The 23,129-nt window shown below is 43.4% G+C and overlaps 3 protein-coding genes across 7 annotated transcripts; 2 read left to right on the top strand and 1 right to left on the bottom strand.

The window, feature by feature from the left end:
- The first annotated feature begins 211 nt into the window (after window positions 1-211).
- polr3h (polymerase (RNA) III (DNA directed) polypeptide H) lies at window positions 212-4,401 on the top strand. The gene is made up of 7 exons (XM_064314632.1): window positions 212-522; window positions 833-944; window positions 1,144-1,240; window positions 1,809-1,895; window positions 2,704-2,767; window positions 3,378-3,591; window positions 3,934-4,401. Exons 2-7 carry the CDS (start codon window positions 834-836, stop codon window positions 3,982-3,984), a joined length of 624 nt encoding a protein of 207 aa, XP_064170702.1. The 5' UTR covers window positions 212-522; window position 833; the 3' UTR covers window positions 3,985-4,401.
- A 149-nt stretch (window positions 4,402-4,550) lies between these two features.
- LOC135243100 (cold shock domain-containing protein C2-like) lies at window positions 4,551-9,787 on the top strand. 2 transcript variants are annotated; one of them, XM_064314633.1, is made up of 4 exons: window positions 4,551-5,402; window positions 7,355-7,702; window positions 8,234-8,356; window positions 8,645-9,787. In XM_064314633.1, exons 2-4 carry the CDS (start codon window positions 7,527-7,529, stop codon window positions 8,805-8,807), a joined length of 462 nt encoding a protein of 153 aa, XP_064170703.1. In that variant the 5' UTR covers window positions 4,551-5,402; window positions 7,355-7,526; the 3' UTR covers window positions 8,808-9,787. The 2 variants fall into 2 exon arrangements, with proteins under 2 accessions (XP_064170703.1, XP_064170704.1); XM_064314634.1 differs by lacking the exon at window positions 4,551-5,402 and adding an exon at window positions 5,471-5,689.
- A 305-nt stretch (window positions 9,788-10,092) lies between these two features.
- LOC135243098 (phosphomannomutase 1-like) lies at window positions 10,093-20,707 on the bottom strand. 4 transcript variants are annotated; one of them, XM_064314629.1, is made up of 8 exons: window positions 19,804-20,707; window positions 18,264-18,381; window positions 17,178-17,254; window positions 16,935-16,993; window positions 16,039-16,138; window positions 15,752-15,827; window positions 12,226-12,341; window positions 10,093-11,962 (listed from the first exon to the last, which is right to left on the bottom strand). In XM_064314629.1, the coding sequence occupies exons 1-8, from the start codon at window positions 19,891-19,893 to the stop codon at window positions 11,840-11,842; spliced, it is 759 nt and encodes a 252-aa protein (XP_064170699.1). In that variant the 5' UTR covers window positions 19,894-20,707; the 3' UTR covers window positions 10,093-11,839. The 4 variants fall into 4 exon arrangements, with proteins under 4 accessions (XP_064170699.1, XP_064170698.1, XP_064170701.1 ...); XM_064314628.1 differs by having other exon boundaries at window positions 16,902-16,993; window positions 19,804-20,696; XM_064314631.1 differs by lacking the exons at window positions 18,264-18,381; window positions 19,804-20,707 and adding an exon at window positions 17,434-17,653 and having other exon boundaries at window positions 16,902-16,993.
- Between the last annotated feature and the right edge of the window lie 2,422 nt (window positions 20,708-23,129).

Genomic DNA, 23,129 nt, shown 5'->3' with positions numbered 1-23,129 from the left:
GCCCATTTTGTTTGTGATCATTTCGTATCTGTCCAGTCGTGATATTTGTCTTTTCAATGGGATGTACATAACATAAATAGTGTAATAAGATCTCTATAAAAAAGAAACTGCAACTACAACGTGTATATTCAATAGTAGGCAGGTGTGCTAATTCGGACACGGCCCCGTATTTAGAATTAGAATTGGCGGACCTGCGCACTAGGCTTACCGTAAACGGATGCGTGTTGTCGCAATTAAAGCACATGGTCGTAAAGTATGGACTAGTACGTCCAACACACAAGAAGCAAAATAGGGAATCCATCTGAAAAAATTAGTAGAAAACTTGATAACAAACCTAAAGAATGACGATAGCATAAAGAGTAGGCACTTGTCAAGCGCAAAACGAAAGTCAGGTAATTGAATTCAGGTCAAGGTTTCCAAGGAAAGAGTTAACTAAAATTACAATCTCAGGAGGACTAACTTCTCTGGTACTGGCTACGTCGATGTTAGCCTGCTTGCTAGCTAGCTAACTACCACCAAAAGGTAAGCTGTGTTGTTTAGCAAATTAGTTGTAACAGGACCGACAGACGACAGGAATATATTGGGGTTATATGAAGGTTAGCGGTGTGTAAGTTGGCTAACTGATGCCACTGATGTGCAAATATTACATTGCTAACGTTAGTTAGCTTATACGAGTTTCTTGGTAGCTTCTTAATTCGGTATTTTCACCTAGTTCCAATACCAGTATCTCACAGTTTTGACATTTGACTAAACGCAATTAATAATAAGTCTAAGCACATTTTCATGGATTGGTATGTTAGCTGTCCTATCTGATTTCTTCCCCTGCTGTCAGGATGTTCGTTGTAGTGGAGATGGTGGACACGGTGAGGATTCCTCCGTGGCAGTTTCAGCGACAACTCAACGAGGCCATTGCTGAAGAATTAAACAAAAAGTTGGCTAACAAGGTGAGGGGTTGTTGTGTACTGTAAATATTCTCTGTGACAGCAGACAAATATGCGTCATACTTAGCTGGATTTTAGATGCCGCGGATCAATGTTGAAAGTTATTAACTTAAAGAAAATGGACAGCGCTTCCATTGTCCTCATGGTCATATCTTGCTCACGTCCTGCTCTGTCTTTGTCTTCCAATGTACTTATCCTGCAGGTAGTCTACAACGTAGGTCTGTGCATCTGTCTGTATGACATCACCAAACTAGAGGACTCGTATATATTCCCAGGTGATGGCGCCTCACACACTAAAGGTATGGGAAGAAAACTGGGACATCCTGTTACAGTTTTCCCTCAACCATAAACCTACTGGTCTTTTAAATGCCCAGCATGGACACTCATATTTTGAAAACTGGCAATAATATACTCATGCTCAGTAATGTAATTCTGTAGCCATTTGGATTAAAAATTAATTTTACTTTTTGAAACTATGTGACGGGTTCAAGGTAAGTGAACTGTATATTATATTGTTCTCTAATATCTTTTTCGGCATAGGAATTGGAACACATTTGTTACTTATCTTGTTCAACACTTTTGAGAGTTGTGCTTTAATAGGGAGTTCTTTTTGTGCACAGTGGACACCGCACTGTTCTGTTCTGTTCAGGCATCTTGTCTTGAAAAGTGGTGAAATGGTAATGATACTGTAATCAGTAGCCATGATTAAAAAACACCTTGTTTTTCTGTGTAAAATGTCTGAGGCACGTTTGCCAGTCATTGGCTGTCAGTAATGAGCAGGCGCTCCAGCTGCCCTGAGGTCAGTGCTGCTCTCTCCCTGTGGTATGTGCAGGGAAAGGCCTGGTGAGTGACAGTCTGTCCTTTCAGTGCACTTCAGGTATGTGGTGTTCCATCCTTTCCTGGACGAGATCCTGGTGGGGAAGATTAAGTACTGCAGCCAGGAGGGGGTGCACGGTAAGGCAGTCTGCTGTCTGTCTGTCTGTCTGCCTGCCAACCTACCTCAACCTGTCGTGCCTTTACCTGTCACTGTTACTTACCTGTCTGTCTGTTTGTCTGTCTTTATGCAGTATTTCCTGCATGTTATGTGTTGTTTGTTTGAACTGTTTGTGTCAGACTTTGCATATGACTCATCCTCTAGCCATTTGTCAGCTGTCCTGTCCTCTGTCTTGGTTGTGTTTATTCTTGTCCTCTGCTGACCGGTTGCATTCTCTCACTGTTTGTTTTCCATTGGACTGTTTGTTGTGGTGTCTGTACTGCACAACTGTCTGCAACTTTGAGGGGCCTGCATGCTAGTCTGGAAAACACCTGGGAGGGGTGTGCATGCTAGTCTGTAACACACCTGAGAGGGGTGTGCATGCTAGTCTAACACCTGGGAGGGGTGTGCATGCTAGTCTGTAACACACCTGGGAGGAATGTGCATGCTAGTCTGTAACACACATGGGAGGGATGTGCATGCTAGTCTGTAACACACCTGGGAGAGATGTGCATGCTAGTCTAACACACCTGAGAGCGGTGTGCATGCTAGTCTGTATTCCCCTGAATTCATGGGCATTCCAAACTGGGATTAAAAGCTGTAAATAGGGCCAAAAGATTTCTAAATAGAACACTAGGGGGGAAAACACCATTTGCTCATATAATACTGAATCATCTGTTGACTCCTCTTAAGCTCTCTCATTTATTATAACCTTGTTCATATTGATGGAAATGTCAGAGTTTGTCACATGCCCTTGGTGTGTTCATGGTTCTGGTCTCTGGGTTACAGTCAGTCTGGGATTCTTCGATGACATCATCATTCCGCCAGAGTCTCTGCAGCAGCCAGCAAAATTGTATCCTTGACATTTCCAGTCTTCTGAAAAAGTGTGTGTGTGTGTGTGTCTTTTGCTAACAGGGTTCCGTGTGTATTTGGCTGCATCACTGCAAACAGTGTATTACTACTCAATCAATCAATCGGCCAGTTTGTCAGTTGAACAGTCAGTTGTTCCAACAGTCAGCAAGGTGCTCCTGGGTGGCTCAGCCAGTAAGCATAGGCTGGGCTCTTTGCCCTGGAGATCTCAGCCTGAAATCTGGGCTGCATCATGATTGGAGCCCGACCAGGATTTCACAGTGGTGTCGCCCAAACCGGCTCCTTCCAGCTGATGTTGGGTGAACTTCAGTTGGCCGGGGGTCTTCAGGGTTCCTTGAGTCCCTGGGACCAGGTGTCATTCGCTGCCTATCCTCCAGTCAGCATGTTTAAATCAATCACCGCATTTTCTTATTGTTCAAACGCCTTTTTAAAATTCTTACCACGAAGCATGAAGTAAAAAGGCACTACAAAAAAATCTAGAAAATAAAGATTCCCTGACTCCAGGAAAGGCCTTTTCAGAAAAACTTGCTTTCTGAGTTTTACATCCACATAAAAAACTGGTCCTGCAGGTGTGGTCCTTAACCTCCTCCCAGCGATGAGACGGAACAGGTGTGGGTTTGGGAGTATGAGACAGACGAGGGGGCCCACGACCTCTACATGGATCAGGGCGAGGAGATCCGCTTCCGCGTCATGGACCAAGTCTTTCTGGACACCTCCCCGACTGGTCCTGCTGTCACGGCAACCGACACCCCAGGAACAACCGTGGCCGAGGATAGTGGTCAGAAAGAGGCTCCGTACACGCTGATAGTAAGAGAACAGAACACACGCTCAGTCAACCGCTCACACACTCACTCGCACGCTCACTCACTCACTTGCACACTCAGTCACTTGCTCACTGACTCGCACACTTGCTCACACACTCAATCGCATAATGTCTGCCACATCTGCTGTTAACCACACACAACTCGCGAGTATGAAATCCTGGTTGCTGAAACGAAACCAATCTGTGGAAGATAAAGTTAATGACAACCTGCATTGTGTTAATAAGTTTCAGGAAAATAAACTTATTCGCTCTCTCTCCTGCCCTCTCTTTGTTTCTTTCTTTCTTCCTCCCCCCTTCTCCCCCTTCCCCCCCCTCTCTCCCTGCAGGGGTCCATTAGTGAGCCAGGCTTGGGACTCTTGTCCTGGTGGAACAGCTAGCGATGAGGACAAAAGAGAAAAAGCGGAGAGCAGTGGGACGGGGGTACAGGGACGCACACACACACGAGGGCCGTCCCCCCAGACCTGCCCCGGGACCTGCCTGTGAGGAATTCAGATGAACTGCGATTCTGTACCCCCCCCTCCCTCCCAAAACGGATGGCACAGTGGGCTGGGGTGGGCCTCTGGAGCTGTGTCTGAGAGAGAAAACACTCTTATCTCCAGGGCACAGAAGTATCACAGGGCCTGTCTGTAACGACAGCGAACACTGCCTGAGCTTGATCTGATTTTGGGCGGAGCAGACGCTGCCTGCGGAACGTATGGCGTCCCACAGAGTGCTGTGTCTTTGTAAATATTGCTGTGGCCGCCTATCGGCACGTTGCTGCCCAGTTCACAATAAAGGAGCTTTGTTTCCAGCGAGCGATTCGTGGTGGTGCCTGTGCTCAGTGTCTTTGGGTCTCCTTGCATGCTGGTCTCCATGCTCTGTCCTGATTCAGCAGCTGTGGACAGGCTGTTAACACGCTCTGTGCCAGATGTGTATATGTAAGCGTAAGATCCATTATATTTATTGAGTTTGAGGTGCGGCCTGAATTTTTATGCTTCCGAAGTGTGGATCGGTATGTTACTTGGGTCACAGGCAACGCAAGGTTTCTGATGCTGTATAATGAATTAATTTTTGTGATTGTGATTAATTTTTTTACTTTCATTTTGTTGACTGTGTGTGTTTGTGTGCGTGTATGTATATGTGTGTGTGTAAATATATATATATATATATATATATATATATATATTAGGTTTACAGATGTACAGTGGAGGAGACATTCAGATCAAATCAGTTCAGTCTATGGCTTAAATAAATCGGAGCACTGTTGGCTAGTTGTTGTTCGTCCATCTAAATCTGTACTGCCATTTATATATTTGTTTTCCAGATTGTTACACATGACAAGAAGGATTTTTATTATCATTTTTGGTGCAATTTGAGGCCACAACAACATCCTTGTTAAGGGACGCTGAAACCCTAAAACCTGAAGGAGAGAGATGAATGGGCATGTGGCGTGTGTTTCATGTAATAACACGCATGCTGATGTTTCGGGAATGCTAATACCTTACGCTGTTTATGGCATTTATTTCAAAGGGCAAACTGCACTTGCAATCCGTCCCGTTCTGTCAACAAATTCAGCCTCTCGCCCCCTCGTCTTCTCTCCTCGCTTACGTTAGTCGTGTGTGCCTTTACGCACACCCACTCGCCCAATCGCTACAGACTGCGCGGAGTCCCGTGCAGTCACACAGCACGACCCTAAGATAGGGATATTCCACTCGTCTGCTGGGATTTATTCGAGTTATATATTTATTAATATTACATAACAGGCGCTGGCATGACATGCACTTCCGTCATTCGACAGAACGGGTAATATTTTACGGTGAGTAGGCTACGTACTTTTGCCATATCGTTTAAATAATTTTATGTACGACATGTTGGTTTGCTTTGTTTTTGGCATCAACTGTGCATTTGCATATCCTCATTGCGGACATCAAAGCTTATAGCCTACTGTACTCTTGACTAGCCCAATTTTGACGGTACAGTTCGTTCCACCATTCCTCTGTCTACAGAGCCTCTGCTAGTTTCGATCTACGGGAATTGATATGTTTAGATAAGGGCGAATCTTCTGGAATCAGAAAAGCGGGGATGGTTTGAATCACACGAACGGTATTGTTGGCGTACATCCTCTGGGATCGAGCTTTTCGCTATTTATTATCGTTTAATGTTGTTCACTTTAAATTGGAAGGCGATTCTTGTGTCACAAGGGCATAAAAGACAGAATTATCGATTTATATCTAAACTCAAGTTCCATCCAGCGTCTGGTAAATGTATCACAAGTGTGCAAGCTTACTAATTTGAAACAGTTCACTGTACACAGTGCTGGAGTTGCAACACGCGAAGTCTTGGGAAATTTTTGTTGTCACAATGCATCCTGTGTAGATAGTTTCCCTGTACTATTTACATGTCAATATTATCTGTCCAGCTCGTGCCCAGATTGGGTGTCCAGGAAGATCTGCTTAATTATGCAGATAATTGCAGTCCATAGTGATATTTCATTACCCGACATTCGCTAAATTTTTACCAAACGTGTTGATCATTTATGTACACTTTATATAATGACTTTTTTCGTTGTTTGTCAATAAGTCAATGGATCGTAAGAGGATGCATTGATTGAACTTGCTTCCTTCACATGCAAGTTTAGAAAAACATACAAGACGCGTTTGTTGGTAAACCAAAATATCCCCTTTACTTGTAAACCCCTCTGTTTCTTGTCGACCATGTTTTGAAATGCGCTCTCCATGACACATTTCTTAAATCTCTGCCTCCGTGTCTTGCAAAATGACCCCTTTTGTCAATAGAGGACATCTGTATTCACACTGCTGCGCTTTCTCTCTGCCCTGCGGGCCCAGCCATGCCCTACGCGAATATGTTCACGATGTTCACCACATAAAGCACATACACGTACTCTGTGGCCACGAAAAGAGGAAGACAGTAATGTTGTTGAACCTGCACCGCATGAGCAATTCACTAGGCCTGAGATCGCAGTAAACACGCTAAACACACTTAGACGTTATTCCTTGTTCTTCCCTTGAAATGGTATTCTGTGAATGCCGGAGACAGTAGGTTACCATTCTTGCTATAAGGCTGCTCAGTTATCGAGGGTCCTCTATCTGGGTTACCAATGCGTAGGGATGGGTGGGCCCGGGTAGCCCATGGCCGCCTGAATAGTATCCGACCCATGTATCTTGGCTGAACCACCTAGGTGGTTCTGGCCTACCTAGTTCTATATGCAGCCCCATCTATGTGAATATTTCTGGATAATCTGCTGGTTTGGACCCAAATTTTTGAAAGGGGTTGTGTTTTGTATAGTCCCATTGCATGTTGGCAGCCCACATTTCATTTTGTGTGACAGTGGGGAAAAAAAGGATTCCTCTGGGATGAGGCTTGTGAACATGTCAGTTTTTTAAGCGTTTAGGTATTCTTTCAGATATATAAGCATGAATCCATTAGATGTTTTCATGCTGTAAAACCTGGCTGACAAGTTATTCCCTCTGGATTTGAGTTGTGTAAATATTTGCATGAACCTTGACAGTTTACCCTTGCCTGTCCAGCTATTCATGCACATTATATTTATGTGTAACAGCAGTTTTGTTTCAAAATATACTTTTTCTTTTTTTGTAAACCATTTTTGTGTAATTATATATTGCAAAAAGACTGAGAATAGGTTTCCTGTGCCTTCATCTGTTATAGTGTGATAAATACACTTCTGTACAGCACACTGTCCATTTTATCTTCATTTCCTTGATTCCGTTGTCTTTCTGTGTATAACAGGAAGTACTGTGCTCACATTCTCTTGAAAGGACGTCCAGGCAGCCAGTTCACCACCCAGTTGTAACCACTTCAGCCGCTACAGACGTGAGGCCCCACGACAGTACTGAGAGTAACCCCCACAACGGTTCTGACGGGCACCCCCCGGTAGCCACAAGGCAGTAGCCCCGCGGCGATGGAAGAACCGAGCGTGTCCCCCACCCCCGAGCCCCGGCTGCAGTCCCCCCGCAGTGGCTCCTTCTCCTTCCCCTTCCCGAGGGAGGGCAGCCACGTGTGGGAGAAGGGCCCCCACCACCTGCTCGGCGATCTGCCCAGCCCCCTACCCACCAAGCGCACACGCACCTACTCTGCGTAAGTACACCACAGCAGGGCCGGGGGGTGCTAGGCTTCTCAAACTCCCAAAATGGGTGGAGTCAGTCAATACATGTTGGTTGTGGCTCACCCAATCAGAATGAGAATTGGCAGTGTTAGGCTGCTGGGTGGCTCATCCTGTTAAGACACTGTTATAGCGCATGGATGGGCCCCACAATCTGTATCTGTTAAGACACTGGTCTAGTGTGTGAATGGGCTAGAAGCCCATGTGTTTTGTAAACGAGAGTACAAAAGGAGCCTTTTGTTTGGTTTGTGAGTCATTGATTGACAGCACATACAGCACATGGTAGTCCCACCCAGTTTTGGGATTACTGGCTCACCCAGTGAGATCAACTCTCAATGTTTTGCTCATTACCTCTTAGATCATTTTCCTGTAAAAATGTGTGTCTGGGGTGTCTGTGAGCTTGGGGTTGCATGTTCTCTTGTGCTTTCTGTGGCCTATGTGTGCTTTAGGGTCAGGCTTAAAGTGAGCCCATGGGTCAGGTCACACCCCTGTCTGTTCCCCTACAGCACAGCCAGGGCCATTTCAGGACCTGTTTTCAAGGGCGTCTGCAAAAACTTCTGCAGGTCGCAGGGTCATGGCTTCATCCGGCCATCCAATGGCGGAGAGGACATCTTCGTCCACATCTCCGAGTGAGTGCCTGTTGCTTCAGAGATTCCCCCACTACACACCGCTCAATGTTGCTGTTATTATTTTTATTATTATTATGATGCTGCTGCTGCTCTGGGGTGGTGCTAATGTGCTGGGAACAGTGCAGTGACAGGCCCCATGGTCTGGATTTGAATCCTGAACATGCTCGTGAAAACTGTGGCCAGGGGTCTTATGGAAGGATGTATAATTAACCACTGTGTCTACAAGGGGGGAGGATTTTATTTGTGAGGGCATTCCTCACCTCTCTAACGGGCTCCTGTGCTCTCCAGCATTGAGGGGGAGTATGTGCCTGTGGAAGGGGATGAGGTCACCTACAAGGTTTGCCCCATACCACCCAAGAACCTGAAGATGCAGGCTGTGGAGGTGATCATCACTCATCTGAACCCAGGGACGAAGCATGAGACCTGGTCTGGAGAGATAATGCGCTCCTAGGCCTCGACTCTGGCCTACGACTGCGGTACGCGGGAGAATGGCGGGAAGTAGAATAGACTGCATGCACCTGTGTGTGTGTGGATGTGTGTGTGTGTGTGAGCGCGTGTGTGGCGCGGAGTTAAGAACGGATAAAAGTAGAGAAGTGAAAACTGGTATATAGATGATGAAGTATCACTGGAAGTTTAATGAGAAGGATGGATGGTGAGTTTATGAAGGAGAAGAGAAGAAAGAAAGGTACAGGAGAGGGTGCAGAAAGTTCTAAAGTAGCTGAAAAAGAGAGGGAGACAAAGCACACAGGAGGGTCATGGATGCTAGCTTTGATTCTAAAAATTTTTATCAGTACCTGTCTTTTTATTTTGGCCTTTATTTATTTGGTTATTTTCAATCTCAAGTATTGATTTAGCATTTTGTTTGAGTTCATGCTTTGGTGCTTTTATACTGTTGGATCTGGGTGTTGTAGTCAACTAACTAAAAGAAGCCTTTGGAGTTCCAGTATAAGTACTGCCAAATTCACTACAACTACCATAGATCAAGTTTCAGGTTATTCAGAGCAGACAATATAGCATTTCAGTCTATTGTAAATTACTGGTGTTTAATAGGGTATAGAATATTATTTAAATTCTTAGCCCCTTTTATATTGTGAAAGAAACATTTTGTTTCAATCACAAATTTTAAACAATTGCATTTGAAATATTTTTTTATTAAACCAATACTCAGATCACTTAAAATACAATATCATTGCTGCACCACGTTTTCACATCATTTACCATATCAGAACATTTTCTATGCATTTTTTCTAACTTTAATTCATTTTTGTAATTATTTTAAGAAATGTTTTTGACAGTAAAAAATGCTGTTTTGCTTTATTAAACAAGCATTCTGTTCCTTTTTTTAACAATTGTTTTCTGGTCAAATCACTGAGTGTTGAAAGGTCATTATGACGACAAATTGGAATGACAAATAAAAAGTGTTGATTCCCAGATTTGTGTGCCAGTTGACTGACCTGGCTAGGATTCTACCATCTCTGCATCGGTCTCAGCGGGTCCGTTGACGAAACCCAGCCACTGAGGTATCTCAGGCAGAGCTGAGAGTTCCAGCTACCCTCAACGTTTTCCTGTTTCAGATCCAGTTTTATTGATCAGTTGTGATAAACGTGCTGAGTAACAATGGAAACCAGAAGATCCTGTGACTGTCCAGGATGCGGGTAAGGGACACACGTTTGGGGAGTTGATCTGGTTTAGGAGCTCACACATCCACTGATTGAGAAGAGAGCACAACAAAAAAGTGAGTGTCAATCATCACAACACTTTATTCCAAAACATAAATGGCCATATTACCCAGCTCATGCTCAACAGTCAACATTTAATGACTTGATATTTCACAGATTACTTGCTACACTGATAGGTTCACTTCCATCAGGGACGTCAGAATGCAGTCAGTGAGGATCGCAGGGTCTTGCTGGTTTCAGGTGCATTTCCACACCTGCGATTCATTTCAGCCACTGAGTCACTGACTCTAGGAGACCAAAAAAACCTGCAGATACTGCAGCCCCCAGGAACTGAGTTTGACCCCGCCTGCCCGCATTTTTTCCCCACAGAATTTTAGGTTGAAAGGAGTGTTGATTTCCCTTTATTTAATGGGGAATGTTGGGAGTGTAAAACTTACATTTGAAATCTAGTGTCTTCCGTCAAACACACCGCCCTTGGATGGACAGTGGGTGTCACCAGTAGCTGCTTTGCTTTAGTGCGCACACGCGCGCACAAACACACACACACACACACACACACACCCAGAAAACACAGAAACTGCTCCCACTTCACAGGACTGGGAGTTACTGAGGGGGACATGAGGCCAGTGTTGTACTAATGCAAGTCCCCTTTTTCAAAGCTGTTAACAAACACATTAACCAAATACTCAAAATTGAAAACAGTCTGTTAAACAGACTTTTAAGCATTAGTAAGCTAATAAGCAATGCCTTGACCTCTTTACTCAAACTTTCCCTACAGAACAGGTTTGGTTTTCCAAGTTTGGTCCACAAATAAACTGGCTCAATGGTTCCTCTCGACTTCAACCGTACTGCAAGTGAACTTTGCCATACTACTAGCCGAGAGGGCAGCTCAAACATTTTTGCACGAGAGACATCTTGGTAGTCTTCCACAAGTCCCTCAGTGACTGAGAAAACTGTTTGTGATTGTACATTCTGTAGTAATAGAGCTATACGCAGCAGTTTAGTCTGTGTGCAAACAGACTTCAGCAGCATTTCCAAGAAGGAGATTGTTTTAGCAGGATGTGCAATTGTGAGCCCAGCAACATAATATTACAACAAGGAATGATTCCAGCTGAATCATTAAATGAGATTCACTTCTGTTCCTGCATCATAATCTCCAACATTACATTTAAAACAATGCACCATTGCACACAGACGTTTCCTCTACTCGAGCCTGCAGATTATTTCTTTCTGCGATTTAGACCATTGTTCTGCATTAAAACAGCACAAGCTACTCACCGTGTTCACTACAATCATAAAACGTAAACTTTGGACATATTAAAAAAAGTGTTACAGGACAACTGGAGTGCAAAATGCATGGCACGTGGGCACATACACATCCACAAGATACTCACCGGATGCTAAAAATGTGCCATAAAAATGAAGAATCCTCTGATGTTGACATGCTGCACATTTCCAATTGAAATCAAAGGAAAACATTAGCTTCTAGTAAAAGCATTTAAAAAAATATGGATCCACATCTTTGAAATCACTTTTCTCATTTTTAGATACAACAGTAACTGACTTATGCCGCCATGTTTGAAAGCACTTTAGGCTTCTCAGGTCCAGTCATGACCATTACTTTGGATCGCTTTATCATTCATGCGCTAATTACCATCGTGTCATAATAATTAGTGATAAAAGTTGATCAGTAGTGTTGTACTGCCACTCCCCTTCTAACACTCATGCAACTCAGTGCAATACATATCCTGGACACCAGGGGGAGCATGAGGGATGCAGAGAGGACCGGTGGCTTGACCACACGTCAGCACTCTTTGGGAGGAGTACAGAAGAACAGGTTCCTGCAGAGTCTGGCCGTGTCAGTGGGAGAATAGACAGTGAAGCCGATGGTCCGTGGGTCATTGAAAATCTCATAGTCATTTCCCCCCTACAAAAATAATTGTAACAAGCAGTCAGCTCTGAAACAGCAGTGAGGACCAATTATTAGCCTGGTCTCTGAATTACTCTCTTTTACTTGGGTCAATTTAACTTCTTCCTCTTTCTAATGTGCAAGCACGCACGCACGCCCACACGCACCCACGCACACAGCTGCAATTACCAGGTCACATTCTTTCCTCAGCTCTAGCAACAAAAAGCCCATCCCCCACCTAAATGCCTTCCACTGTACCCCCCCCCCCCCCATGCACTTACACACGATGTCTCATTTCCAAAAAAGTAGATGGCCTCCAGCCTGTCCCCCTCCAGCACTTCCAGGCACAAACGCTTGTCCCAGCCTTCGGGGAACACATCGAAACTGATCAGACCCCCTGCAGAAGAAGCCAAACAAAAATGAAACACACGCTCATTATTCAGCCCATGCCTTTCTCAGTGTCTGGTGAACACTTCCACGGTCCTGTGTACCACCTGGGTAAATCTGCTATTGAAGATTAATTATTGCCAAACTGAAGAAGCACAAGAACATCAATAACACTGAAGAAAGCTCATAAAACTAAATGGTTGCAAAACAAAAAAAATTATAATTGCACAAGCAGTGGTTGGTTTAAGTGTCAATTAAAATAACCATTCAAGTAAACACAGTAGAAAAAGAATGCTGTGGTGTAACAAACTGCATACTCATACAAGCTTTGTGCAATAGGAAGCTGACTACATTCAAAGGTTGTTTTACACTGAATAGATTTGGCATTTTTCCATTTATGCCTTTCTAACTGTCCCCAGTGAGCAAAGGGCAGAATCTAGACATCTAGAGGGGTGGAAATCTATGTTGACATGTTTCCTCTTCCAGGTCAGGTGCTTTTCATTTGTTTTTAACCGTTACGTCGCTGAGATCACTTCCTCATTCTCACCCTTCTCCTCTAAAGGAATTGGCCGGTAAATAAGGTGGTATTCATAACGGATTTCGGTGTGAGCAGTGGGAGGTAAGGCCGTTTGAATAGCCATGCAGTGTGTCTCAGTGCTTAAAGAACTGGGTCTGAGACCCAGAGGAATGCTGGTTTCCCTGGCGGGAGAGCCGCTTCGACCCTTCAGTGAGACACTTAGGCTGACTTGCTCCAGTAAAACGCCCAGCATATGAATACCAGGGCGTGCCAAGTGTGCGTTGTGTAATCATCCTAGATAAAGACCTCCCCAAGTAAAACAAGTGACGGTGTTCTTGCCGTCATGAGTAACAGCAACAGGCCGTTTTATTGGCTTAAAAAAACCTGACAGGCCACATTTGAGTAGCAGCCAATCAAACAACCTGTGACCACACACCCCCCATGCCAATTGCTGCATAATCTCACTGCCTGGGAAACAGCAGGCAGTTCCAGGTCTGCTCCTCTTAGCGAATGCAGTGAGGGTGCTTCTTATGTACAGAGGAAAACACTGGACACTGCTACAGGATGCAAATATTACCAAAATGCAGATTATGGCTGACATTAAACTTGAACGCCATGGCGTTCAAGTTTAAATAACTCCCGTACGCATGACATCAGTGCAGGAGGTGCAACAGAACTGAAAATGTGCAAAAGGTGTGTCATTCACCTCATTCTGCCACTGGGTTCCTGGACTGTTTACGCCTCCAGAATAAACAACACTAACTGAAGATCCTGCCAAATATGTGACCTTCTGGCAGAGACCAAGTTCTACTAAAGACACTTTTATCAACAACTCCAGCTCACACAGGACACTGGGAAAGTTTGTGTGTGTGTGTGTGTGTGTGTGTGTGGGTTAAACACCACCTGACCAACCCCCAGGCCCTGGAACAGCTGGCATATGGTCCCACATTCACAGCCAAATAGGAAAACCCATAAACACATTCACAGCCATGTGCAAGTAAAAAATGTGCTCTTACATGGGTCACTGCCTGTGAAAGATTTTCCGATTAGAATTTTGAACATTTTGTACTCAAAATCTTGGGTGTGAAAAACAGACATGCTTCTAGATTTCAGAAACAGGAACAAACTTAACAAACGTCATCTTAGTTTGTTTTTAACACCCCAGACTGCGTTTCCCCACATTCTAATCAGCGCTTTAAAATCACAAACTTTTAAAAATCTTCCAGAGAAAAAACAGTGAACACAAACATGAACTGACCTGGTCTTACAAAACGGATATACTGGTGTGCTCAGTCCAACCAAAGATTTGCCCTGGGTTTGATAATCATAAACATGAGGCCATGTGCTTGAGCAAGAACATAACTGCGACCTTCCTGGAATTAGTTTAGGAGACGGTTGGCTTTTTCCCCCCCCTTTGGAAATTGCAAGTGCTATAACCAATAACTGTAAGCAAAGGAGACCAATTACTCCAAGACTAATTCCCCCAATACATCACATGCCCACAGGTGACTCTGACACACAGGAAACTTCCCAATGCAGCCATAGCCGCTGTCCACCTCCCTCAGGGGGAAACCTCCAAACGGGTTTTAAGCACAGGCGCGAACATGCAGCGCACGCTGCGTCTGGTTTCTGCAGCGCTGCCGTTGCCTGGGAGCCTCCCGGAGTACGTGCGCAGACACACGCGCCAAATAGCACTCGGTTTCGCTGAAGTGGGCGTTGACCGACGAGGTCCGCGGGAAAGTCCCGGGACGAGCGCACCCCCCGACCTCCGAGGAAAAACAGCAGCGTCTGAGGTTGTTTTTACAGCAGAACCAGGCGTCCTTTCACAGATCATTAGCCAGGGTTAGTAAACCATCACCTCCTTCTTAATGGAGGAAAGTCATTTCAAATACGAAATAAGTGGCAAGGTCTGAGCAGCGTAACTGTGGTCTGAGTGGGTTGGCCGTACATCCTGATATTAATCAAAAAAACAAAGTTTGATATGTCCTCATGTGGCTACATGATTAATTATTAAGGAAACCTGACCCTCCTTCTCCTGGTGACGATAAAACCTGATAAAGACGTGAAGTCGAAACGTTGGTAATAAAATTATGAAGTTAAATTGTGCGGTGGTCATCTCTTCTTTTATTACAGACTGGATTTCCTAACGTATAATAATAATAATAACGATTCAAAACTGGACGAAAAAGGTTGATTTACCCCCAGAAATCCCCCATTACACATACAGAGGCAGCCTGCAGTGCGTGAATCAGACAGTTTGTAGAAGGGGATGATGTCACTACGTTTCGGACCTGAGGGGTAGCATCTCTGCTTTTGGTCAAGCCTGTCGGAACTGGTCCTTGCCACGGCTGAGGCTGCTGAACTGCACAGGTGTTACGTCCTCAAAGAAACCTGTCTGGCGGAGCAGGGGGGCGTCATGATGACGTAACACCTGGGTGTGGCTCACTTAGCAAGCGGCAGAATACATTTCAACAAGAATACTTCCAGCAAAGGTGGCCCCAGCTTCCAAACGAATTTCAATGGAACATTCTGTTCACATATGAAAATAACTGCAAACAGCTAAAGAAAGAAGTTATCAGCAGTGCTGAAACTTCCCCCATTCAAATGGGCTTCAACTCATGTATAATGACCGCCAATCGACTGTAATGTAAATTTAAATACGGAGGTGACCTGCAATAACCAGTAGGTCTCTCCAGTTCAGTTAAGACAAGCCACGGACACCTCAGCGGTGACAAAGCAAGAGATATGGGCAGTTCGGACAGAAGATGTACAGTGAGAGACTATCTCTGCAGACTGACATTTACAATAAAGACAGCAAACACAAAGAACAGTAATACGCTAAAAACATGCAGTTAATGTGTCCATCCCCCCAACAGATGTAGGTCCCAGACTCACTCACTCACCCCTGGTGAACCTCAGGCCCTTCCCCGCAAATTCTTCCTGTAGAGCAGCTACAAACTTCTCCCGAATCTTCTCCCTCTGCGTCAAAGTGAGGGGGAAGGGAGTGGTCAGACAAACGGCACCAGTCTCAAGCGTAATCACCAAAAACAATGCTGGTAGTCCGACAGCCATGCACCCTTTCCATGGACTGCTTGACTCATGATCTTGGGGCAGGAGTGACAGTCTACAGTGCTGTAAATTAAAAGGAACTCTCAGGATTGATCCACACAGGAAAAACTTCACTGGATACCTTGTCAATTTCAGAGAATTCTATTCGCTCTTCAAGCGTGCAGCTCCGACCAATGGGAGATATGTTGAGCATGCCGTTCCGAAATTCAATGAACGTGCCCCTGAGACAGGAAAACAAACAAACAGGAAATATATATTTTAGACAGGGGGTGGAGACAATACAGGGCCCTTGACATGTTTATCATACTCAGCAGAGAATATTACTGTTAAGTTTAGACATTCTGTACAACAACTCTTCTTCCATACTGCTCATTCCCACATGTGCCATTCAAACATAAGTTACCATCTGAAAAAACTGCAAAATGGTGAGTTTAATTATTTTTTATCTAACAACTGGACATTGTTAGAGAAAAAGAGTTCCTTCATAATACACCAAATCCATTTACCCTTTATTGATTTTTTGTTGAAACACATTTGATGTATTTGACATTGCCTCGTTCACAGAGACTAAGCACCGTCTTTTTCCAGCTCTTTCGTTTCTAGTCATTATGAAGCTAACCATGTAGTATTTCTCTTGGAATGCACTCTCATAATGTGTCCAGACGAGAGTCTCCATTGCCTCAAGTTAGACTAAACCAATGCAGTGACCCAGAAAGACAGATAAATGTCACAAATAAAGAGCAAAAACCCAACAGAGTCATGTGAAACTAGCGATGCCCCTTTAAAGATCAATAAACAAACAACAGCAATCTACTGGCACAGTAGCACCTGAGTAGCAGTGAGTTACATTTACTACCTCCCCCCAACTTCTTTCTCTTACTCTCCCCCCCCCACTTCTTTCTCTTACTCTCCCCCTCCCCCCTTCTTTCTCTTACTCCCCCTCCCCCTTCTTTCTCTTACTCTCCCCCTCCCCCCATCACTAACCTTTTTTTGGGCAGTTTGATGAGCCCCATGTACCTGAGGCAGAAGTTGATAAGGTCCTGCAGTAGCTCTTCCCCCAGCTCGTTCTGAATTGCCTGAAAACGGGTCAAACAAGAATGAGCACATAAGCAGTGCAAATTACCCCATGCTTTTAGCAAACAACTGAAATCACACAAAGCTGTGAGGTCCCTGTAATCTGCCAGCCATGCATTACATCACAGTCGATTTTAAGGCCCAAGTGGTAAAGAACGGCTTCAATTCCACCATCCTTCTGCTCACCTGTTTGGAGATGAGTTTCCCGTCCTTATACTGCACGGTACCGTTCTCCGCAAACACGTAGTCAAACTTGTGAATAACTGGAAGAGAGAAGGTGAGACGGCAACTTAAGGCCAGGGGACAAGAATAATAAACAGCCATCTGTAAAACAACAAAATGAATACATAGGCAGCCATTCTGTAATTGATATTTTATCTACTTTTTCTTGATAAGTTCATGAATGAAGGCTGCTCCTGTGTCCCAACATGAAACATCTTACTGTGGTCTAATCCAGTGGTTCTCAAACTCGGTCCTGGGGGACCCCTGTGTATGCTGGTTTTCATTCCAACCTCAACAGCAATCCCAGAATTTTAACAAGCTGTTAAGTTTGAGCACCACTGGTCTAATCAATGGTTAAACCAGGATAACTGTACTCAGTTAATTAGTTAATTTGGCCAGTGTAACTGGGCTAGCTGTAGGTCACACTCCAATCTTTGTGGGCAGCAGTGTCTGCGGGTTCTCCAGTTTGTTTCAAACCCCTGAAATTCATTTAGGTCACTGATTGGCTAAAGAATCCACACACCTTGTTTTCAGGGCCTTAATTGGAAGCTGATTGATAGGAAACCACAAAAACCTGCAGACACTGCAGCCCTCCAGGACCAGAGTTTACTTATATTTTTATTGGGTTACTGTGTCAATGCACACGGCAATGGGTTCCTGAGCCAGAGTTCAGTGTTAAAAGTCTCAGTGGAAGGACTCCACATTGGTCTGTGATTCCCACTGTTAAATGGTCAGGCTGTCTGGGTGAGGGGAATCCGGGTTGGTATGTCAGGAATGTCACAGGTGTGTGAACGGTGCGAGCGGCTGTCCTGGGTCACCAGAGCACACGCCGTCGAAATGCTGAGGTCAACGTGACTACATCACCAAGCGCACGCTGTCCCAGAGTCTGTGTCGTCTCTGCACGGCAACCGTTTCTACACAGAAGTGACTCTGTCTCTTCTCAGTGAGTTTAAACTCATTTTTTGATCGACTATTCTTCTTTCCTTCTGTTTCCTCTTAGTCCAAGAGAGTGAGAGACATGCAGTGCAAACAGGAAGAGAGAATTCTTACCTTCATCGCCCTCCCCCAGCTGTTCCGCTATCTTAGAGTAGTCGGACCCCCCCACCACTCCGATCTTCACCTTCCTGCGCAGGGACTGGAAAAAGGCGTCCAGCTGTGGGTCGATCTTCTGCAGGGAGGACAGACACAGGAGGACAGGTCTAAACCTCGCAGGCCAACAAAGCAGGCAAGTCACTAGAACCACAGCAGTGGCTAAAAGCGACAGGGGGTTTACTCTTTACACATCAGCACTCTGCTGAACCTGACACACACTGTTTTTGGGCAGGGGTTACGCTGTTGTGTCTCGGGCACAGTGCAAGTCTACTGATAGGACTTCCAGATATGTCCTGACCTCATGTTTCAAACAAATGACAAAAACACTGGACTGGTGTCGATCTTCTCGGAACCACCAGCCCATCTGAGCTGAAAGTCTCAGACATTTAACACTGTACGAGCTACCAGACCAGATACATCACTGGGGTCCAAAGTTACACTGAAACAAGCTTTTCTACTGAGAGCAACGTCAAGTCTTGTTGTCCCAGCATGAACTCCTAAGTTGCGACACCACGCGCTACACAGGATCCAACAAAATAATAATACAATTACGTCGATGCTGCCCCAGTGTTCAGAGGCTATCGACAGAGCTGTGTGAATGTGAAATGGCCCTTGCCACATGATTACGCATCCAGCCTACTCATGGCGTTACGCGACACATTTTAATTCAAATAAGATGAATCCGTAAAAAATGCCAGCAAATTGAGGACGCACTTTTTTTTCAACCCACATTCTGCTATAAGAACTATTGTGTTGACAATTTCAAAAGTCCCATTGTTTAGTTTCATAACGGTGGGTTACTAAGTGAGATTGCGAATTCACGAACTCGTGTTTCGCGCACATCGACAAAAATCATTAGGCCACGTTTCGTGCGACAAACACAGTAACTGAATGTAATCTGGGTGGAAGTTCATGCAAGACTGTAAGTATTGTGTAATTTAATGCGAGGGATGCAAAACTACTGGGACAAAGCGTACTCCTGAAACGAGACATCTTGCACGATAATAAATCACACACTGCGCCAAGAGTAAAAACTCCTCCTGCCTCCTCCCATTGGCTTACTACCTCAAAATCACCAATTACACGTTCCACGTTCATACAACATCCCCAGTAATAAATATAGCCTTCATCATTTCATGGAATTTTTCATTTCATGAAAAAAGGCGAAGTTGAAACCACTGTTCTTACTCGGCTCTATCGTCAGATGACTATAATAACTAAATATGCATCGCAAACGGTCTGCATGCCTCTTAAGACAGATAACAATTAGCCTAGTTAAGAGCTTGTGTACAAAATAGCAAATAATGTAACTCAACACGAGAACTTCGCTAACCTAGCAGACACTGATGGACAATCCATAGTAGGTTACAGCCTTCTGACAGTAATTGTTCACATGTACACATTTATTATGCAAATAGGTTGCAACTTGTCACCACTATGTACGTTTAAGGCAAGGCTATTGATTTTACACTTTTAGCCTTATACTTTTTATACTCACCTCTCGGGGAGGAGTTAGCGTTCCGTCCACGTCAAACAGACACAAAATATTTCTGTTCGCGGGAAGACAACTTTCCTCCTTTTTCTCCATTTCCTCCAGTTGGAAACGCAATGACCACTTAATACCAAGCAGTATCAACAACCAATGTGACTGTATAGCCACTAAATCTACAGCGGAACTGGAATTTAGTTAAATATACAACGGAACGTATTTAAAACTGAATGAAAGGCTAAACTATGTCGCTTGAACCCTCGTCGTCTTTGATGTAATACTGTCACTATGATCAAACGCATTCTGTCACTGATATAGGACAGTCACGCTCGATATGTCCTCGACACCCGGCGATAGTAATCAAAATCATCGTCCCTGCATTTTTTTTGTGGTAGCTAACAGCATAGACATACATGTCTATGGCTAACAGCCTCTCAAAGGGGACAGTTCATACCAGCCAATTAGAACATCGAAATGTGGTCATGTGCGTAAGGGGCGGTAACTACGTTTTCTCTGCATACGGAACATCCTACTGATCTTTACGACCTTTCACCTACAAAACAGGGTACTATTTCCATGCGTCTATCCCTTTTTATACGGTCTATGGTCTATCCTGAGCATCTTTTCTCATCTCACTGATGTTATGTGAATGGGTCGGTCCACTGTTCGAGAAAGTAATCGTTTCATCAGTAGACGATTTTAAAAATGGTGAATAAATGCTAGCAGACGCGGCACTGACTACATCCTCCTTGAACCCAGTAAAGTGAGCTGGTGCAGACGAAGCTTCTCATGTATCTATAAATATAAAAGATATAGCCACGAAACTGCTATTGAACTACGTTCATAATCCAGCGGAATAACCCAGTTCTTTCTCATTTATTGTGCTCAGCAGCCTAATAGAGCAACAAATCAATAAATATCTGTTGCCCGATTCCTGAGGAATTAGTTCAGCAATAATACATGCACTTGTATATGTAGGCCTATACACACTATACACAGCTGCTACATACAACATAATTTAAATAAAACATGACCACAAACACAACCAACAGCTTCTTCGGGTTTGGCATTGAGTACAACTGCTGCTGTTGCATTCTCACATGGAAGAAGCCGTTTAACTGCACACCGCTAACCTGATGATCACAATTAAGCAGCACAGCAGACTGGACCTAGCATTTTGAAATGGGATTTGGTGAAATATCTTCATGCTTATAATTTTGCAACTCAGTTTGATATAGGTTTTTTACATTTAAATGACTTAAAATACCAGTCAAAGCTATTGTTTGGGGGGGGGGGGGAAGTCACCTCACTCAGATTGGTGAGTGAAATGACTTTAATTATACTTATGTAGCAATGGTAACCGTTTAAGTGAATGATATAGCCTAATCCACAGTAGGGCATGTCTCAAAATGCGAACTGAATATTTAAGTTCAACCACTAGAAGGCAGACGAATATCGCCCATCCACATTGCCAAAGGATTTCTTTTCAGTAAATTCTGCCACCAAGCATTCATTGTTGAACTTCGAACAAACTTGTGGCAGGACTAAAACCTTCATGACTTTTAAAGGGCTCAGAAAATTATTTATTGTTAAGTTTTGTATTAGTTTTAGGCTTAGGTGTAGGTTTAGGTTCAAGATTGTGGGTTAAAGTAAATGATTTATCCTCAATCTGAACAGAAAGTTTACAATAGACTTTTTTCATGTTTTGGAGAAATATCTTCCAATAAATTTTCAAATGTCTTCAAATACATTTTCTTTGATTTTATTTCTTCGTATGTTTCAAATGTGGAATTATTTCTACCCATCTGAATGGTAAATACATATTTTGGATTATTCAGTTTTGTTCACACTTTTTGGCAGGACGATTATGTATTCTTTAGTATGAGTTCTTGGTAGTTTTATGAATTAATATAATTTGTGTTATGGCTACAATTATAGTTATGGTTAGAGTTTAAGTATGGTTAGGTAGGGCACCTAAAAAAAAAAAAAATTTTTGGAGTGAAGTCTATAGCTTTATGTATTTCAGAAAAATAAATTTTAGTTAAATAATTTCAGACACATTTTTTGTATACATTTAACTGTTTGGATTACACCTAAATTTGTTTCTCATCTATCTTAATAGAAAAATAGCATTTTTTTTTCACTTTTTGGTGGTAGGATTTATAAGCATGCATTAATGATTACGGTTTGAGTTAGGGATAGGATTCACTCCAACATTGTTTAATTACCAGGGTTCAATTTGGACAAAAACATATTTTAAAGCATTACCCCTCCACTTAAAAAATCTATCAAGATTGTTTATTTTTCATTTCCACAACACGCATTTATCCTGATTTAAATTTCTTCATGTCATTTTACCACGATTCCTCTTTCCAAAGAGGATAGTTACTTATTCTGTTCCCAAAAATGGCACCTACCATGTCACCAACCATTTGCCATGACTACCACAGTTTACCATGATGTACCCTGATTATCATGATTATCAGTATTTAGCAAGATTTACACTGATTACAATGATTTACCATGACTTACAATGATAACCATGGTCTACTGTGATCTGCCCTGATTTACCATGACAAATTTACTATGATTAATCACAATTTACCCTGATCCTCTTTCCAAAATTTAATTATTGTATTTTTCAAAATGATTCACGATGATTAGAATACCACGCTGCACATTTACATTGGTTCTTCCACAACAGGTTATTTATCATGATACCATTCCCAAATAGTAATCATGGTAAATACCCTATCATGTACAATGATTGACCAAGATTTTACTACCACACAACACATTAACTATGATTCTATTTCAAAGCATGATATGAAATGTTTTTTTACAAATTGTATGTTTACCATGTTTCTCTTCCTACTTAGGGTTATGGTTGGTCACTGGATTTGTGCGCACACATACAGTACACACACGCACACACACACATATACCTCAATATAATGAATAATTCCTGCACCTTATACTGTCCACTAAACCAAAAAGGGTAATTTAGTCTTGTAATTAGCAGTAGCTAAAGAAGAAATTAACACACAATACCTTCAACTCTAAATTATCTCCCTCTCTCTGTCTCAGTGTGTTTTTAGGTCACTAAAAGCTTCTTTGGAACTTACCACACACTTTACAGACAAAATCACATCCTAGGCCTGTCAACGATGCCACATAAAAGTGCTTTAAAGCCCCAATAAACGCAGGTGGGTTATTTAAATCATTTTCATATCTTATTACCCTACCCTGTGCATGAACAGAGCTGTTTGGACCCTGCTCAATTTTCCCTCACAATAAACCTTGCTGAAACTACGTGGTCCGTGAAGGCCAAACAT

Source organism: Anguilla rostrata, chromosome 17 (assembly GCF_018555375.3).
Source record: "Anguilla rostrata isolate EN2019 chromosome 17, ASM1855537v3, whole genome shotgun sequence".
Lineage (NCBI taxonomy): Eukaryota > Metazoa > Chordata > Actinopteri > Anguilliformes > Anguillidae > Anguilla > Anguilla rostrata.
The sequence above is the reverse complement of the archived record's forward strand: the minus strand, read 5'-3'. Positions and strand labels throughout refer to the sequence as shown.

Coding starts and splice junctions, on each gene's coding strand:
- LOC135243098 (XM_064314628.1), bottom strand. CDS start 19,893: ATGGAGAAAAAGGAGGAAAGTTGTCTTCCCGCGAACAGAAATATTTTG. Junction 18,382..19,803: donor CGCTAACTCCTCCCCGAGAG/GTGAGTATAAAA, acceptor TCCTCCCTGCAG/AAGATCGACCCACAGCTGGA. Junction 12,342..15,751: donor GGGCCTGAGGTTCACCAGGG/GTGAGTGAGTGA, acceptor CTTCTTCTGCAG/GGGGTCTGATCAGTTTCGAT.
- LOC135243100 (XM_064314633.1), top strand. CDS start 7,527: ATGGAAGAACCGAGCGTGTCCCCCACCCCCGAGCCCCGGCTGCAGTCC. Junction 7,703..8,233: donor CGCACACGCACCTACTCTGC/GTAAGTACACCA, acceptor GTTCCCCTACAG/CACAGCCAGGGCCATTTCAG. Junction 8,357..8,644: donor ATCTTCGTCCACATCTCCGA/GTGAGTGCCTGT, acceptor TGTGCTCTCCAG/CATTGAGGGGGAGTATGTGC.
- polr3h (XM_064314632.1), top strand. CDS start 834: ATGTTCGTTGTAGTGGAGATGGTGGACACGGTGAGGATTCCTCCGTGG. Junction 1,896..2,703: donor CAGCCAGGAGGGGGTGCACG/GTAAGGCAGTCT, acceptor TCTGGGTTACAG/TCAGTCTGGGATTCTTCGAT. Junction 3,592..3,933: donor AGGCTCCGTACACGCTGATA/GTAAGAGAACAG, acceptor CTCTCCCTGCAG/GGGTCCATTAGTGAGCCAGG.